The sequence below is a fragment of the Eptesicus fuscus genome, chromosome 3, assembly GCF_027574615.1.
Source record: "Eptesicus fuscus isolate TK198812 chromosome 3, DD_ASM_mEF_20220401, whole genome shotgun sequence".
In the NCBI taxonomy this organism is placed as follows: domain Eukaryota; kingdom Metazoa; phylum Chordata; class Mammalia; order Chiroptera; family Vespertilionidae; genus Eptesicus; species Eptesicus fuscus.
In genome coordinates this window covers 38,100,950-38,120,260 of record NC_072475.1, presented here as the reverse complement: position 1 = coordinate 38,120,260, position 19,311 = coordinate 38,100,950, and the positions used below count along the sequence as shown (strand labels likewise).

Below are 19,311 nucleotides of genomic sequence, written 5' to 3'. Positions count from 1 at the left end.
AAAGAACATGAAATTGGAGTAGAATGATCTCCTGAATTCAAAACTTGATTTCACTGCCTACTAGCTCTGTGATCAAGGACAAGTTCCTCAGCCTTTCTGATTCTCAGGTTCCTGGAAAGTGGAAATAATATGTCCACTGCATTTTAATTGTTAAATGAGATATATAAGTAAGTTATCCAGTAGAATAACTAGCATTACGTAAATGTTCCCTTTGAAAAATGGGGTGAGAGTTTGGGTCCATGACATGAGCCTCAAAACATCCTAAAATTACTATTCTCCAAAGAATTTTTAAATGACTGAATGGCCAAGAAAACAAAAAACATAAAAAGCTCATCAGTAGAGGATTGGATTTGAAACAGGTCTGGAAGAAAAGGAAGAAAAGAAGTAAGAAATTACTTGGGGTGCTTGGAGAGATACGTGAGAAGAATAGGAAAGAAGGCAATGCTCAGGGATTCCATCAAGGCAGGTGGCCAAGGAGCAGTATGAGATCTCGTTTAGTTTCTATTTTGAGATGGGAGCTCTGAATCAAAGGGGTGTGGGAGCTGGGGAGTTGTAGGGCCTGGGAAGGGAGAGGACACATAGAAGACTGAAAATGGAGAAAGAAACTCATATCATTTTTTTTAGCTTCAGGCAATAAAACAACATACACAAGAATAACTTCAGATTTTTCTTTAACATTTTTTATCATTAGTCATTCTTGTTGTTTAAAAAAGAAACTAGAGTAGAATTCAGTATAGAACTTGGCAGGAGAGGAAAGAGATGTCTGGTATTTGTGCAGATGTGTGTATATTCAATTGTGTGAATATTCATTTAACTCTGTGCTCCAGAATGGCCTTACTAGTGTTTATGGCAGGCATCTGTTCTGGTTGGCAGCTACATTTTGGGCTGGTTGTTAAATATTTTGATTCCTGATATACGTATTTCTTTTTTTAAATTCCAGATCATAAAGCATCATATTTAAAGAGGTTGTTTATATACTTAATGTATTTCCAAAAGGTTTTAGGGTATAGTATTTATTAATCTGGTTATTAGATGTAAAATCAACCAATTAGCTTACTATTATTGCTATTATTTTAAAGTTCTCTTTATGAGATAGTTATACAAATCTTACTCTTTCCTGGAGGAATGGGCCCATTATGGGAAGAGAATAATAGAGAGGCCTTTGTTCTTCTTCTTTTCATGGCTGCATCCTTCCTGGCTCCTGCCCTCACTCACTCTGGCCATTCATTATCCTGATTGCCAGATGCAGGGAGAGACCCTATTGTTCATTATTCTCAGGTTCCCAAACCCACTGCTCCTGGACTAGCTAGCCACCTCCCACCCTCCAATATTTCCTATTATTTTCTGAGATTTTCTTTAGAAAATGTAGGGTTTATATTGAAGCTCTTTAAAGTTGATCCTTTATGAACTGGAATTTAAAAAAGAAAAAAAAAATCAGTGCCCATTAGCAGCTAAAGCTCTTGAGCAGGCAAATTTCTGAAACAAGAAGAAACAGGCTGAATCTGACTTTAAAGACCTTCTGTGAAATAATAATCTGATGTTACTTTGCTATTATTGTTCATCAAAATGTAGTTAATTCTGATGGCTGCCATTGAGAGTTGCATTTTCTGCAGATGGAAGCCAGCAAGGAGGGAGCATTAGTCTCAGTTCCAGTGTTAGGCTGTTAGACAGCATCACTTATGTCAGTCTATCCTCATAAAAAAGACAAAGTGTAATCAGTCAGGAATGTCACTGGAATAAGAGCATATAAAAATGATTCAAGTGGGTAATTTACAAATCACAATTTGAAAATGGCTAACAAATATCTTCATATGCTCTGGAATGTGTAGCGAAGCGGGAAAATGATTGGTTTCCACACAGGCCAGACACATCTGGAAAATTAGGATATTACTCAGCAAAACAAAAGTGGATGAGTGGGGTGAAATTCATAAAATTCATTAATAAGTTATTGAATTAATGAATAAATCAAGGAATGAATGATTTAGGAAAACAAAGAGTTCAATTTAAATCCACAAATTTATCTTGAGTGCTGGTAATCTCTAGTTACTGGTGATATGGCCACTAACCAAGAGGAAGACAGACGTGAAAAAAAATCAACCCGGGGTAGTCAATTCAATGATGGAGCTATTCACAGAATGAGTACAGAAGAGGAGTAATTTCCCCAGCCTGAGGGAGCAGGGCAGGGACAAGTATTGAGATCATGGGAAGCTTCTGAAGGAGTGTTGGCTTCAACAGAATCTTCAAAGTTGAATCAGAGTTAACCAAATGAGACAGGGAGTCAAGAGTTTTTCAGATGGAAGGAATCATATGAACAAATGGATGAAGATTTGCAGCTGCATGGTGACTGTCAGAAACTACAAGCATTTCCATGTTATTGGAATGAGTATGGAATGGGGAAATGGGGCAGTTAAGTTTGGAAAGGTAGTAGGACATAAGAGTTCTGTAATTCATTCTAAAGAGTTTGGCCCTTATCCCTGTAGTTAATGGGAAGCTGTGTGTGACATGAGGGTGACATAATAAGAACTGAGTTTCAGGATGATCATTCTGGCTGTAATGTGGAGAAACAATGGATTAGAAATGGAACAAGACTTAAATCAGAAATAAGAATTAGAAGATTGTTACTGTTGTGTTGGCAAGGGATTATGAGGATCTAGGATCAAGGTAGTCTAGATGGAGAAAAAAGGAAATATGGAGAAAGATCTGGGGGATAAAACTTCAGGATCTGGTGATCAATAGAATATAGGGGATGGTTAGGAAGTAAGAAAAATGATATAGTTCAGATTTATGTCCAAGAAGTTAGCTTAAATGACTGGGGAATTGGCAGAGAGTATTAAAGCAGGAAACCTTATTTCTCTACTTATCAGGGCTCCAAAGAGAGGACCTTTACCCTGGTAAGAAGGGAGAGGTTGATTGTACATTTATAGATTCACTCCCCGACAAACATAGTGTCCTGAGCTCAGGTGGAGAGGAATGACTAATTGATTGATGAGATGGGCCAGAGTCTGACAGTCAGGGGTCAAGTCTATCTTTTGGGTGAGTTTGAAGCACAATTTTTTTTCATCCTCTGGACTTGCCTTTGTTCAGTCAGGCCTGGTGTGTACTTCCTATCTCCAGGAAGTAAGTTCCAGTTGGGGAAGGGAATGTCCACAGCCTGAGACTAAGTGGGTTAGTGAGGTGATCTGTCCCATCCCAAGTTGTCTTCAATGCTAGGAAGAAGAAGTACAATGGTGTATTTTGGGCCTCAAGCCTAAACATCATCCTTAATCCTAGGAAGCCTTATACTTTGGGAGTTACTGTGCCACTACTAACAGCTAATATTTTATCTCCCTTTGGCTCTTTGTAACTACTCTCTGTGAATCTACTTAAAAGGGGTTTTGGGAGAAATAAAGAAATGAAGGCCAATGTAGTTCACTGAAGCTGAGATCTCAGGAGGAAGAATGAATCTGGGGCATGACTACAAATTCAGTTTCAAATATGGGGGATGTCCAACAGTAGGTATAAAGGAGGAAATTGGATTTATAAGTATGAAGCAGATCTAGCCTTGGTGTGTGTTGGCAAAGCAGTATGTTTATGTTCTGATGGGGCAGTCTTGGCTTCATGGTTCCTAGTGAACCATGAATTAGTATGGTGGATACAAATCAACATTTACACATGTTGACAATAACAAATAGTAGATCTGTACACTCTTTTCTACATATATAGGGAACATTTTGCCCAAATCCTTTTGGAGCATATGAATTATTGATAAGTCTACAAGGCAAATTTAAACATAACAAAATATTTTGCATAAAAATATTTTTAATTGTCCAATAAAGCTTCATTTTTACCCCAAGCAATAGTCAACACAGTACAATTTTATTTCAAGCTCCATATTTGGATAGTTTCTTAAACTTTGATATTAGGTCTATAGTTCATAAGCAAAATATTTATGAGGCTATATACATACAAATATGGATATAAAGAATAAAATGTGCAAAAAATATTTTTCTCCTTGTCTTTCTCCCATTTAAATTAAGATTCTCTGGGTATTTAGTCTGCAGGAGAAAAGTATTCAGGTTAACACAGGGTAAAGATCATTCATTAATTCATTTGTCAATGTTTTTTAAAGTCTTCATAGCACACTGTGCTAAGTTCTGGGATACAAAGTGAATAAAACATGTCTTGAGGGAACTGGGGAGATATAAATAATTATGTGCATTGCAATGAGACTGATTAGAGAGGAGTACAAGAGGGAAGCAGGCCAATATATTGGGGGTGGATTTGCCAAGGGATCAGATACTGAAAGGCTAATGCACCAAGATGAGTCAATTTACCAATTTATTGAAGGATTACTTTGCTACAATGAATAATTGGCCCACTTTATCACATTTACAGATGTAATAAAGTAATTTTAAGAAGTGTTGTTATATTAGTAAATTAATATGAGTACATTTTTCTTATAAATATTTTGACTATATTTCAAAAATACACTCAATTATAAAGTATATTCTTATGAATATATTATTTTTAGCAGTATTTTAAGATCTGTTTGATTTTTAAAAAAGCTGTTTTCTAGGGAGGCTTAATTTTCTTATGACTATATTCATAGATACATCTTTCTTGAATAGGTATCTGAATATATTCTTCTAATAAATGTAACAAAAGTTTAATATTTCCTATGGGAGCCTTTCAGTGTATATTTATTTTTAAAAATTATTTTTAGAGTCATTTGCTATTTTGCTAACATTTTAGCATCACTGAGATCCTTATGGCAAATTTCACATTATGATTATTTTAATATATTGATCAGCTTTATCAATGAACCCACGTTTGTTTCTTTTAACCATTCATAAGGTTACGGTAATTGATTTTGGATGGACATCTTTAATAGCTTTTTGAAGATTCATGAAGTTTAATTTACTTGGTTTTTATTTTGTCTTTATTACATCATTTTATAAAATGCTTACTGTGTCTCTGCTCTAGTCCTGTTATTTTAATAGGAGGGATCTAGGTAAAAATGGTGAGACTCTCAGCTGGGGCAAAATTGAAGAAGAGAATCAGCATAATGAACAGTCTAACCTGCTGATCCTAGAGTGAGGCAACCTAGGGGCAGAGTGGAGGGGAAACTGAAGATTAGAGAGAGCAGTAGGGCATGACTGGGGTGGGCATAAGAAGGAAAGACCAGGGGACAGAGAGAAGGGAAGACTAGAAGCAAAGGGTGTCCAGGACACAGGGAAGGAAAGACAGAGGGACAGAGAGGTAGAGGGACAGTGGCTGCAGACACTGAGAGACAGAGGGGCAGAGTCTGAAGGCCCCAAATCTGGACTCCCTGCAATGTTTTTGGTCCCTGCTAACCCACTGAACTATGTGGAGTTATAGTGATCATACAAAATTTTTGGAACATTACAAATTTGATAAATTCATCAAAATGATTAACTGACAAATGAATATTTTTGGCATATTGGCTTCAGGCAAATTGGCTGCCACTGTATTGGGCATTCCTTGAAGGGTTAATGGTAGGTAAATTGACCCAGGGCTGTGATTAAATCAGCATGAAGGTGGTTTAGAAGGCTTCCAGTTAGAGGCCATAACTTGGTTTAAGCGGGGATGGTTCAGGTCCTGTGACAGGCAGAATTGAGCCTCCAATGAGTAAACAATTGAGAAGAGGAAGGATATCTAGGCAGATTGTGAGGGAATTAGGGTAGATGTGTATAGTTGGATTCCAGGATCTGGTGGGTGAGGGATAAGAGGGGGCCAGAGATAAAGGATCTTGGGTGTCTTCTGAAGTTAGAGGAGCAATTAAAATAATCTAAGCTAGGACGTGGTATGATTAGATTTGTACTTTAGAAAGATCACTCATGTTAGTGTGGTTGGTTGCTTAGAAAGCTTTACATTTGAATGCAAAGAGACTGATTCTGAAACTCTCCCTGCATTTTAGGTGTCAGATAAAGAGGAGTTGGAAAAAAGCAGGGGTGGAGGAGATGAAGATCTAGATCTAGGCATCATTTGTGTCCAGAAGTAGCAATCAACACTGGGTTTTTATGAGACTTTCTAGGCAGTCAGAGGAACAAAAAACAGCGAGGGTATTATAGCACATAGAGGCAGGAAGACAGGGCTGCAAAGGGTCCCAAAGTTGTAGGGAGGTGAGGGGGTACCTAGCGGGTGTAGAAAAGAGAAATAGGAAAGATGTGATTAGAAGTGAAGAATTATGCATATCTGAAATTACTTGGCAGAAAGCGCTTCAGAAACTTACACATAATACTTAACATAATGAATATCTATATTTATGCCTCTCCGGCCCACTGAATACAGAGCTGCTCAAGAGTTGGAGTCAGACCACATTCATCTTTGTAAGTTCAATCCCTTGGCATTTGTTAGGCTCACAAAATATGTTCCTTTTATCTGGGCTAGAAATGGCTACAAATGTGTGAGATAGCCAGCACAGGGAGGCTAAGTGGTCAATTGAAACCAAACAAATCAGAGAACCCTGGCTGGAACAGGCTCCTGGCTTCTGGCTTCCTATCAGTGCCCATTGGACTTTACTACTGACAAAGTTAGTATTCCTTCTAGAAAAACTTCAAGCTTTTCAGGCAAAAAGAGCTCTAGGAAAAGTGCCTTCTGTTCTGTCCCATGAGGATGAATCTGCAGGGCGATGAATTGCGAAGTGCCAGCTGAGCTGAAATGAGCAGAGTTGCTATGTATTTCTGCCCCAGGACCACTCAGCCTGTTATCCCGTATGGCAGAGTCGGGAGTGGCATCGACGAAAACAGCCATTGGTCTGCCCTCTGTTCACTAAAGCCTTTCATATTTTTGAGATGGGCTACTCATAAGTATATCCTAATAAACTGATAAAAGATGAGAATCTTTCATTAGTTTCAGATTTCATTGTGTATTTTATCCTTGAGCTAGTGGGTATTTATTTACTTATATGGTCCAATTTGAGCAGTTTAATTGTTTTCCTTTCAGTCTTTTAAAGTGTACATTCCATTGGGGGGGAATGTGCTTTTGAGTTTGGGAACAAATGATAGTCACACTTAATACTGTCATTAACATGAGGGCTTTTGCCCATGAACTTAATGTTATTAATTGTCAAGACTTATAATATTACTAGAGGCCCGGTGCATGAAATTCATGCATGGAGGGGGGGGTGTCCCTCAGCCCAGCCTGTACCCTCTCCAATCTGGGACCCCTCGAGGGATGTCCGGATCGGCCTAAATGGGCAGTTGGTTATCCCTCTCACAATCCAGGACTGCTGGCTCCCAACTGCTTGCCTACCTGCCTTCCTGATTGCCCCTAACTGCTTCTGCTTGCCAGCCTGATCACCCCCTAACCACTCTGCTGCCAGCCTGATTGATGCCTAATTGCTCCCCTGCCAGCCTGTTTGCCCCCAACTTCCCTCCTCTGCCAGCCCGGTCACCCCTAACTGCCCTCCCCTGCAGGGTTGATCACCTCCAACTTCCCTCCCTTGCAGGCCAGGTGCCTCCCAACTTCCCTCCCCTGCTGGCCATCTTGTGGTAGCCATCTTGTGTCCACATGGGGGCAGGATCTTTGACCACATGGGGGCAGACATATTGTGTGTTAGAGTGGTGGTCAATCTGCATATTACTCTTTTATTAGATAGGATAGAGGCCTGGTGCAGGAGTGGGGGCCAGCTGGTTTGCCCTGAAGGGTGTCCCAGATAAGGGTGGGGGTTCCCCTGGGGCATGGGGCAGCCTGAGCAAGGGGCCTGTGGTGGTTTGCAGGCCAGCCACGCCCTCTGGCGACCCAAGCAGAGGCACTGGTATCTGGAATTTATTTACCTTCTACAATTGAAACTTTGTAGCCTTAAGCAGAGGCCTGAGCCCAGCCAGGGTGTGCGGAAAGCTATGCTTTCTCCGTTACCACGGGCAACCCTGGCCTGGTCTCTCCAGCTCCGTGGTTGCCGCCATTCTGTTTGAATTTGTTTACCTTCTATAATTGAAACTTTGTAGCTTGAGTGGAGGCTTAGGCCTGTCAAGGGCAGGTGGAAAGCTTGTTTCCCTCTGTTGCCTGGGAAACCTTGCTCTCGGTGGCTGTAGCCATCTTGGTTCGGTTTATTTGCATACTCGCCCTGATTGGCTGGTGGGCATGGCTGGGCTGGTGGGCGTGGCTTGTGTGTAGCAGAGGTATGGTCAATTTGCATATTTGTCTATTATTAGGTAGGATTTTATGGGTGAGAGCAAAATTATAGAAACAAAAGTAGAAGGTAATTCTTTTTAGTCAGGCCTTTAACTTATCAGATCACATAGTTTCCCAATAGTATGTTAATTCCTAATTCTTATTTATTTTTACCTGATCTATTAGCATATTAAATTTTATAAAAGCCTTCAGTGAAAAATATAAAAGAAGGCAGAAAATTATGTGAATTATTCAGATAATTTAGACTATTTCTATAACCTAAAGAGCCTTTTAGGAGCATTACCTTTATATTGACCACATTATTTGGCTTTAGTGCAACAATGGTAGAAATAAATAACAAAAAATAGAGTGACTCTATACATAGAAATAAAAATACAATTCTCCAAAACTCATGGGTCATAGACTAAAACATGATAAATTAGGATGTATTCAGAACTTAATGATAAGAAAAACACTATAGATTAACTAGTGGCGTGCAACTAAAGCAATATATAAATAGAAATATATAATCATAAATGTTTATATTAGATAAGAAGAAAGCTGGAAAATTAATGTGCTAGGCATCCAACTTAGGGAATTAAAATAAAGTGTAAAAAAGGAAATAAGAAACATTAGCAGAAATAAATAAAATAGAAGATAAAATGATACTAGGAAATCAATGAATTCAAAGTTTATTTTTTCTTGAAGACTAATGAAATAGATAAACCTCTGACAAGACTGATCAATAAAAAAAATAGAGAAGTCCCACATAAATATCAGGAATTAAAAAACCATAAGCACAGATACTTAATAGATTACAAAGATAATAGAGGATGTTAGAAATAACTATAGCAAGATATTTGAAAACTTTGACATATAATTTGCTAAAATATGTAGTAAATTCTTATAAATATATAACTAACAAATGGATTCAGAAGCAACTAGAAAATCAAAATAGTTGTAAATCATTAAAAAATTAAAATATCTTTATAATAAATGTAATAGGCTCTGATATTTATAGGTGAGTTCTAACTATATTATATAAATCATTCCAGAGGGTAGAATAAGATGGGATGCAACCTAGTCTATTTATGAGGTTAGCAAAATTTGGCACAAAACCCAAATCAGACAAAAAGAAAAACTGCATATCAATTTTACTCATAAACATAAATGCAAGAATTTTAAAAACAATGTAGCTCACCAATCTAGCAATATATTAAAGTGAAAATGCATCATGATCAAGTTGGGCTATCCCAGGAATATAATGTTGTCATAATTTGATTATCTATTAATGTAATATAATACATAAATCTTTTATTTTTATTTTTTTAATTTTTTATACATAAATCTTTTAAAGGCCTACTATCATAGGATAATATAATAACTGTAGAGAAACATATTTGATAAAATTTAACATATATTCATGATAAAATTCTTATCAAATTAAAAATAAAAACATTCTTTCTGTGATAAATAATATAGAGAAAAACTTATACTAAAATTTATACTTAATAGTGAAATGTCTAAAGAATCTACTTTATGAACAGGAACAAAGCAAAGATGTTTACTATATTACCTGTTTTATTCATTATTTACAAGCTAGTCTAATAAAGCAAGGAAAACAAATGAATGGTATATAACATATTTACTGATAAAGAAGAGATAAAAATATACTATTTACTAATGATATAATTATAAAGAAAATACAAAAGAATCTACATATAAATTATTAAAATTAATAACAAACTTTAGCATAGCTGAAACAAAATGTTAATATACCACTTGCCTTCCCATATACCTGCAAAAGTAGAAAATATAATTTAAACATTAAAAAAAGAAGGTACTTAGGAATAAGTCTAGTTATGTGCAAATTCTCTTTGTAAAAATTATAAAACTTTATTGGGAGATATTAGGGAAGACAAATTAATGTAGAGATCAATCATATTCATTCAGAGAAACACTTGGTGACATGATGCAATTCTACCACAATTAAGTAATAGATTAATAAAATTCCAATAGAAATTACTAAGAGGTGTGGTTTTTTTTTTTTGGAAAGTGGGCTTGACAAGTTGATTCTGAAATTTGTGTGAAAATGCAAGTATCTAAGAATAGCAAGTATACTCCTGATTACAAAAAACAAGGTGGGTGACTTGTCCTATCAGATAGCAAGATGTAGTGTAAAGCTAAAATGTGTAAGTTCAAGTGTGGTGTTTGTCTGAGGTAGATAAAATTACATAGAATAGAGGTCCAGGAATATATTCATGCGTATATAGAAACCTAATATATAAGGCACGTGTGCTTTTAGATAATTGGGGAAAAGATAAACCATCCAGTAAAATGTACTGGGACAATTGGCTATTCATATAGAAAAATAGATTGGATGCCTATTTCACAACACATACAAAGTCAACTTCAGATAATTTAAGACTTAACTATGAAAGGCAAACCTACAAAATATTAAGAAAACACTACAAGAGCATATTCTTTGGAATATAGAGTTGGAAGGGATTTCAAAATGTTTAAAAACTTGCTACATTAGAACACATTAAAATGAATAACATATGTTCATGAAAAGACATCGTAAAGAAAATTAAAACACAGGTCATAAACTGGGAGAAGCTATTTGCATGCAACAGATGGACAAAGGGTTAATATAGACTTTTATAAAGAATTCATACAAATCAATAAGAAAAGGACAAACAATCCTGTAGAAAAATGAGCCATATTCTTGAACAGGCACTTGGCAGAAAAGAACTGGAAAAATAGGTTCAGTCTTATTACTAATCTGAGAAATGGGATTTGAAAGCACAATACCATCTGAATTGATGAAAATTAAACATCTGAAAACTCTAGGCAAGGCTGTAGGGCAGTAGCACCACATGTATAGCTGCTCTGGAAAGCAATGGCATTGCCTGGTAAAGTGGAAACGGCATACTTTTGAACCAACCATTCCCAAGTTAGGTATATATCCTAAGAAGTGATTGTACATGTACAAGGGGACATCAACAAAAAGCATTATAACAGCATTGCTGGTGGAAAAAGAACTGAAAATATTACAAATGTCTATTAGCAGGAGACTGGATGAATAAATGGCAATACATTCATATAATATAATGCATACAGCATGAGATAAAATGAGCCATGGCTACTCACATATAAATCATTGGAACATAGTGTTTGGTGAAAAAAAAGTGAGTTGCAGAACAATTCACATGGTATTATTCCATTTATTTAAAGTTTCCAAACATTCAGAAGTAAACAACATATTGTTTAAGGATTCAAATGTGACAGACTCATGAAGAAAAGCATGGGGATGGTAAACACAAAGTTCAGGATGGTGGTTATCTTTGGATGGGGGCTGGGATAGGAAGAAGGATGCTCTTAGAAAAGCACCCTCAAGGGTTTCAAAAATTCTGATTGTTTTGTTTTTTGCCCCTTAATGAAGGGTACTCAGGTGTTTATTATATTATCACTAGAGGCCCAGTGCATGAACTCATGCACGGGTGGGGTCCCTCGGCCTGGCAGGTGATCAGGGCTGATCAGGGCCATCCAGCCAGGGGTGGGACCATGGGAGGTTGGCTAGCTGGCCTGGGAGGGACTGTGGGAGGTTGGCCAGCCATGGGACGTTGGCTGTGGGAGCGCACTGACCACTGGTGGGGGCAGTGTTTGCCCCCTGGTGGTGGTCAGTGCGCCTCATAGCCACCGTCTGGTCATCCAGTTGTCCGGTCATCTGGTCCTAAGGGTCTCTTAGGCTTTTATATATATAGATTCTTGATATATTAACATGTGATATGTATTCCTTCATATCAGTTCAAGATTTAATAAAACAATTTGAAGAATATTCGATAAACACTCAGCATTTGTTTTCTTAGCAAATAAACCCTTTCTTCTAATTCTAAATTAGTTATTGTTGCTGCTGTTTTATTTTGCCACCTGAAATTTAGAAATTAATGTAAGGTCACCTATCAAAGAAGTTTGTTCAGAAAAGGAAAAGTATTCCTTGATATTGCTGGGCCTGTGGAATGAAGGATAAGGACAGAAACCCGTGTTTTGCATGTATGATCTGAAAAAGGACTGGCTTTGAATTAAAATAAAATTAAAAGTAAAATTGACTTCAACTTCCAACCAGCTATAAAACACTTGGTTTCAGAATTTTCGGTGGACTTTTCCTTCCACTTAGTTGCTGAGCCTGTTTATAAGCTCTTTCCTGATATTCCACCTCTTCAGGAATCCCTGGGCAGCCAATATCCTGACAAGTTTGGCGCTGGTGTCAGGAGAGGGAGGGTGGAGTGGAGCCAAGGATTTTGGCTGCCTGGCCTCTGGGATTGCGGCTGGAGCACAGCTGGAGATGCAGGACACAGAGGCCAGGCTGGCAGAATTAGAAACTGAGGTGGAACAATTACCCGCAGTTCTGGGCAGTGCTGCCAGACGATCTAGTTAATTTGTTTTTGAATAATTAACTTGAGGACTTTAATTATTGAGATTCATTATCAGCCATGATCACCTTCATTATCACCATGATTACTGCCACCAAGAGCATCTTAAGCAGAGCAGTAGATGCTGTTCAAAGTCTGTTCTGAGATGTGAGTCTTATTCTACAGTGAAGATGAAAATGTGGTCAAGAAAGGTACAGACAGATGAACCAACATCAAACTAAGGAGACTGGCTTAGTGGCAGATTCTGTTGCTGTATTCGTTGGCTGTTTTTTTTTTTTTTCCATTTGCTTTTGACTTTGTAGGACAAAGCCATGCAGATTGATATAGTAAGCCTTGGCAAGCCTCACCCCATAAATACAGCCTGCTGAAAGTGATTTACTTAGAGTCAGTGTTTTAATTATTTAAAATCCCATAGTTACTGAAATCATTCTTTGAAAAAATAAATAAATGTAGTAATTTAAGACTTTCATAAATCTTATTGGTGCATAATGAGAAGCTATTCGCTCCTTTTAACTTCACAAATATTGCCAATATGTCATATTCACATGTTTATTATCTCCTTCAATAATACTATTTTCAACTCTATCTTAAAACAGTTTTCCTTTTTGAGCTTGGCTGTTCCCTGCTTCTCCAAATATCTCACGTTTGATGCTGTGTAAGCTGTAGGGTGCAGGGGAGATAATATGACCTGTTTGTAAACTGTAATCCCTTTGTTGTAAGAAAATATATATATAGCAAAATGTATCTAATAAATTTTTTTGATGAGAATAAATGGAAGGTGAAACAAAGACATCTCACTTCACCTGCTCTCATGAAGCCTTCAAAATCTCAGGAGGGCTGGTCACTCAGAGCCACAATATTCCTGTAGGGCAACAAAATCTCTGCCCTTCCACATCATCACTGAGAGTGGACAGTTTTTTTTCTTTTTAAAGAAATGAGGAAATTACATATAAAAGATGGAACTTTGGAAATGACATATGGAGTTTTAGTTGTGGAGTAAAGGTCTTGCTGAAAGATGATTCAACGTACTTGGCTTGAAAGCTAATGAAAAATAACTTAAGCATTGAGAAGCATGTGAAAATCTAGAGATGAACAAAGACAGTAAATTTTCAGTTGATCTGCTTATATTATGATGTACACTGGGAGTTTTTTGAACTTTGTTCAAACACTAGTTGTCTTCTGGTCTGTAATTTTACTTTAACATCATATCATTATTTATTCCATAATTAAGATAGTATATTACAAAGCACTTGGGAAATGGAGAATTTGAAAAACATGCTTTTCCTTCCATCGGGGGTGGGGCCGGCCAGGGGGAGGGGCTGCAGGAGGTTGGTCAGCCGACCCTGCCCCAATCCCTCCTCCCCATTGGGCCGGTGACACTGGCCGCAGTGGGCATCATAGCAACCAGTCCTTCCAGCATTTTGGCCGCTGGCTTTTTATATATATAGATATTTTGTGGCTGTAATCATTGTATATAATTTTCCAACTTGATTTTTAGTTAATATTATGACAAAATATTTTTAAATGCTAAGTGTTACATTTACTACATTTTATTATTTATTTAACAGGTTTTCTATTGTGCATATTAAAATTGCTTCCTAATTTTTGCTGTAACATATAATTATTGTGAAGGACAGTTTTGCTTTCAGAATTTTTCAAAGACTTTTATCTGTATGGAAATGCCGATTTAAAAAATAAAAATAAAAGTACCAGTTCTCAAAACTACATTCCAGCAAACTTCCACCAGATCTTTCCTCTTGAGCCCAGCACAATTCATCAATCCTGATTTCTCTCACAACCTGCAGGCAGGTGAGCTCTGCATAAGTTGCAAAAGATGGTAGAGGCAGTTTTGCTTAAAAGTTAGCTTTACCAAACCCTAGTAATAGTACAAGGTCAATGAGAAAGGGAGAGATCTTGCTGTCGCAACAAAGTCTAACCTATTCCGGTGCTCATTCCTCTATGAGACAAGCCATTATGTAGACTTAGTGAGAAAAAACAAACAACAACAAAAAAAACCAAACCAAACCAAAACAAAACAAAACAAAACTAAAAAGAAAGAGAGAGAAGCAGAAGAAAACATTTAAAACTGGCCAGAAAACTTTATGCATGCATTTACTCCCTAAATTCATATGGGAGGGCTGGACTAAGTATGTATTTGTCACTTTATCTTATTAACACTGTTTTTGACCTTTAGTCTTTTTTCTTATTCCCCCATTTTTCCTTTACCCAGACTGTTCTGTCAAGGAATTTGAGGACTCCATGGACTTGTCCATCTTCCTTTTATCCTCTCTAGCTTTCCTTCCCCACCCTTTGTCCAGTGTCTTGAAATGTAATTTTCATATTTCAGCTTGGAAAGTACTGAGCATTGACTATGGGCCAGGTATGGTGGTAGGTCCTGGACATTCAATGGAGAGTAAACAGGGTATGGGCTGGTCAGAGGATGGTGAGAGATTCTGACCGAATGGATATCTGAGGCAGAGATGGAGTTAGCCAAGTGATGAGTGGGTGTGCGTGTGCATATGTGAAGGGTATGTCTCAGAGGCAGGGCTTTGCAAAGCTATGTGGTGGGAGTGAGCATGGGGAGTACAAAGAGGAGGAAGACCGCGATGTCTGAAACCCCATTCCCTCAACGTAGAGCCCAGCCAACAGTAGCACATGCAAAACACAAAGCTCAGCTGTCCATGCTTTCCCGGTGGCATCCTGTCTGGGTCGTCAGTTACCTTTTCTCATCGTGTCTGTAAGATGAAGAGGTCCGGCCGCTGGTCCATATAAACATCTTAGAGGATGTGGGTCCAGAGGCTCCTTTCCTTAGGGTGGAAGTCCTGGGGGAATGATGGAAAGACCTAAAAGAGGTACACACTGAAGTTCAGTCCATTGCTTTAAATTGTGGGAACTCTGTATCTACAACAACCAAAAGCTCTCAGTGGATTGACCTTTAAATAAGACCGGGTTTCTGATGCTGTGGGGCAGCAGGTCTCAACCCTGGCTGCCCATGAAAGTCAACTGGGAACTTTGTAAAAAAAACACTGAAGCATGCACCCTTCCCCAGAAATGTGCGAGCGATGTTTTGAAAGCTTCCCAGGTGTTTCAAATGCATTGCTTTTGCTGGGGTTGAAAGTCACTGCCTTAGGGCAACACATTTTTTCAATTGATATTAAGATCATATTGCCTCTAAAATGCCTCCTCCAAAATATAATTTTGGTATTATTTCACACTCTTTGGTACACTGTATATTTCCAAAATTTTGGTTCAGATTTGAATACTAACTTTTTGCTTCTTTTCTCTTCAAAATGTTTTTCCTGAAGCTGACAGATAGGAGATTTTGAGAACGTAGTATTTTTAAAATGTGCTCTACTGTTGCCAAGCTGTGGGTTCATCCCCTTGCAGCTGAGAAAATTACAGCAGCGGTGGCAGCAGATACTGACTGGCTCCTAGAAGCCTGGCTTATAGGATCTAGAATCATGATATCAGAGGAATGTCGTGTTCTTTTGGCTACGAGGTGATTTAGGGTTAAGTTCTTTCATCTCCAAGCATAGCACTAAAAATAGTTAGCTATTATTATTTATTTTCTACATAATAATCATCTAGTGAGTTAGTAACATGAAATATCATAGAAATTGTAATCACATATACAATTTAAAATGATATTTAACAAGTAGAAAAAAGGAAGGGAGGTAGGAAGGTGATTCCTTATGGTTTCATTGTCACTCTTGGCTTTCTTTCTGGTTGAACACAATATTGATGGTAAGCCTGGGGATCCAAATAATATTAGCCACTATACACTGTATTAGCTACTAGATGTGATATATGCATATATTATCTATACATATGTCATGAAATGTACATGCGTGTATCTGGTATACTTATATTATTAAAACTCTGCAAGCTATTATTTCCAGATTACAAATTATACCTCCAGGAGATTGGGATGTTTGTCACATTTAGAAGAGGTGGAATCATGCTTCCAGCCAATGTCCACTTGCCTCCAGTTCTTGGGCTCTCTAGGGAAAGACTCATTATGGTCTAGCCTAGTGATCCTCAAGCTGTGATGTGCATGCGAATGTCCTAGGGATCTACAATGTAGAATCTGATTCAGTGGGTCTGGGGTGGGGCCCAAAATTCTGCATTTCTAACAAGCTTTTGGGTGATGCTGATATCACCGGTCTGCAGACAACACTGAGCAGCAAGGGCTAAGGGTCAGTGCTTGCTTATAGGCCCGATTTTGCTACTAACTAGCTGTGTGGCTTTGAGAAACTCACTTAACTTTTCTAGGGCTTAGTTGTTTTTAATCTGGAACATGAAATGTTTGAAACAGGTAACTCCTAAGATCCCTCCCTCAGCTCCAAAATTTTGTGATCCAGTAAGTTAAAGAATGAATTTAAGTATATTGTAATTAATTGCATTGCCTACTTTCTGAAAGTAGGTCTAGGAGTGGAGCTCCATCTGTAACACTTGGGCCAGCATCAGAGGTAGAAGGAACAAAGGCCATGGGAGGTAGTAGGGATTTGGTAACCAGTATGGACACGAGAAGTCATACTTCCACCCTTGCTATCCTAGGACAGATGGCAGGAATGAATGGATGCCCTAAATAGTTTTAGAAAGATTTAAAAGTTAAATCTGCTAGCTCTTTCAATGACTTGGATCTGGTATATTTAAAGTTATTTATGTTGCCTTTTTAAAAATATTTAAAGCATATCAAAAGCATAATATTCTCAAGATCCATTCATGTTGTAGCAAATGGCAAGATTTCATCTTTTTTATGGCTGAGTAGTATTCCATTGTATGAAAGCTATAAAGAAGATGTGACATATCACATCCACAAACACTTAGGTTGTTTCCATGGCTTGGTTATTGTAAATAACGCTGCAATGAACATAGGGGTCCATATATCTTTATGAATAAGTGTCTTCATATTTTTCAAGTGTATATCACAAAGAGGAATTGCTGGATCATATGATAGTTCTACATGATTTTACTCATGTGGAATACAAAACAAAAAGTAACAAACTAACAAAGCAAACAAAAACAAATTCATAGACACAGACATCAGAATCCTGTTTACCAGAGGGGAAGAGGGATCAGGGGAGGGTGAAGTGGGTAAAGGGGGTCAAATATATGGTGATGGAAGGAAACCAGACTTCAAGTCATGAGCATGTAATGGAATATATAGATGTTGAATTGTAATGTTGTACTTTTAAAACTTATAGAATGTTATTAATCAATGTTATCCCAACCATTTAATTAAAAAAACATAGACTAGAGATTAAATGCATTAGTATTAAAACCCATCAGCCTTCAGGAAAGAAGAATGATTTTAATCTAAGTTGAATAAACCACTTCATAAGAATGAGAGTTGGCTTAAACTTTCCAGAAGTTATTTCAACATTTCTGATCACTTTAGTCACCCCTCAAATGGTTGGAGATGTGGAATAGACAAAGAAAAGTGGTACAATTTTGAGTCAAGGTAAAGCAAAAAATGACCGAGTTCCTGGCCTGTTACTGGTTATTAGCCTGCATTTAATGGACAAACCACATGTATTACAAATGCTTTGAAATCATTCCAAGTGAAAGGGGCTGCAGTGATTTCAATACACTTAGGTGACTTCAGACTGCATTGCTCCTTTGCGCTGTTGCTCTAAGATGATAAAGAAAGGGGAGATGAAAGATCTATTTATTCTAATGAACTGTCTAAAACTGGTTGAAAAGGCCTTATTGACTCCTCAGGTTATTCCAATAACTGGATTTGAGTATCTTTACCCCAGGTTTTTTGTGTGTTTTTTTCATAAAGATGCAGTTATTTAAAACCTGCTAAGTTTGTTGTTAATTAAAAGGGAAGGGAGTAACCGCCTTAAGGACAACAGTGTAAAGGTTCTGTGCAGGTTGAAAACAATTTCCAGGCTTCAAAGAAACACTCGGATTATGTTAATGAAGCTGGTTAGGCGGTTCTCAGCTCAAAGGCAGCCCTCCTGAACTCCTCACATAATTACCTCAGTTCCGCTCACTGTCTAAGACAAGCAACATTTCTTTTGAATTGTGATGAGGAAAGTTATACAGAGACAAGAAAGCACTTTATTAAACTTTGCCATTTGGAATCCTAACACGAAACAGAGATCTGTGTTGGTGGCTGCACAGGGCTGTGGGCAGGGGGAGAAAACCTGGTCCAATTCCATCATTAAATGACCTAGGAACTGAGGAGAATCGGGCAGAGCCACGACTATACGCAGATGAGTGTGATCTGAAACCCAGAAGTCCTAAAGCGGGGAGTCAGTGAGACTGGAACAATATCTTTGCCTCGGGAATTTATAAGGGGGCCTTTCCCATTTCCAATGCACACACATTGTGGGGTTCTACCTCACTGACTCAGCTCACACTTTCCCTCTGCCTCCCGTCCCTGCCAGGGAGGGACTTTCTTTGTTTTGAAGGCCATCTCAGATGTCACCTTTTCCGAGAAGCCTTCTCTGGCCCACATGTGCAGCTTCCCTGGTACTCGGATTAGGTGTTATATATATATATATATGAGAATAAATATATATTATTTAATTCCTGGTACTCGCCTCTGTTAGAGCAAGGCACAACTTATCCCGCCTCCCCTGCCAGGCCGGGGGCACTCAGGGCAGGGCTCTGTCTTAGGCACCTTTATGGCACAGCACAGGGCACACAGTGACACACTGGTTGTGTTTGCTGCCTTGACCATTTCAGTGTCTACTGGAAGCATGACCATTGGTACTGGCCCTGGCGACCTGCGTGGGGGTCACTACCG

General features: G+C 38.0%; 1 protein-coding gene across 1 annotated transcript in view; it reads right to left on the bottom strand.

Annotated features, from left to right (window-relative positions):
* The window catches only part of KCNMB2 (potassium calcium-activated channel subfamily M regulatory beta subunit 2), a 34,619-nt gene extending 19,232 nt beyond the window's left edge, over positions 1-15,387 (bottom strand). Inside the window, exon 1 of the mRNA XM_008142316.3 lies at positions 15,272-15,387. Within this exon, the coding sequence (XP_008140538.1) occupies positions 15,272-15,327 (56 nt within the window). The 5' untranslated portion in view covers positions 15,328-15,387. The remainder of the gene's footprint in view (positions 1-15,271) is intronic.
* Positions 15,388-19,311: the final 3,924 nt, after the last annotated feature.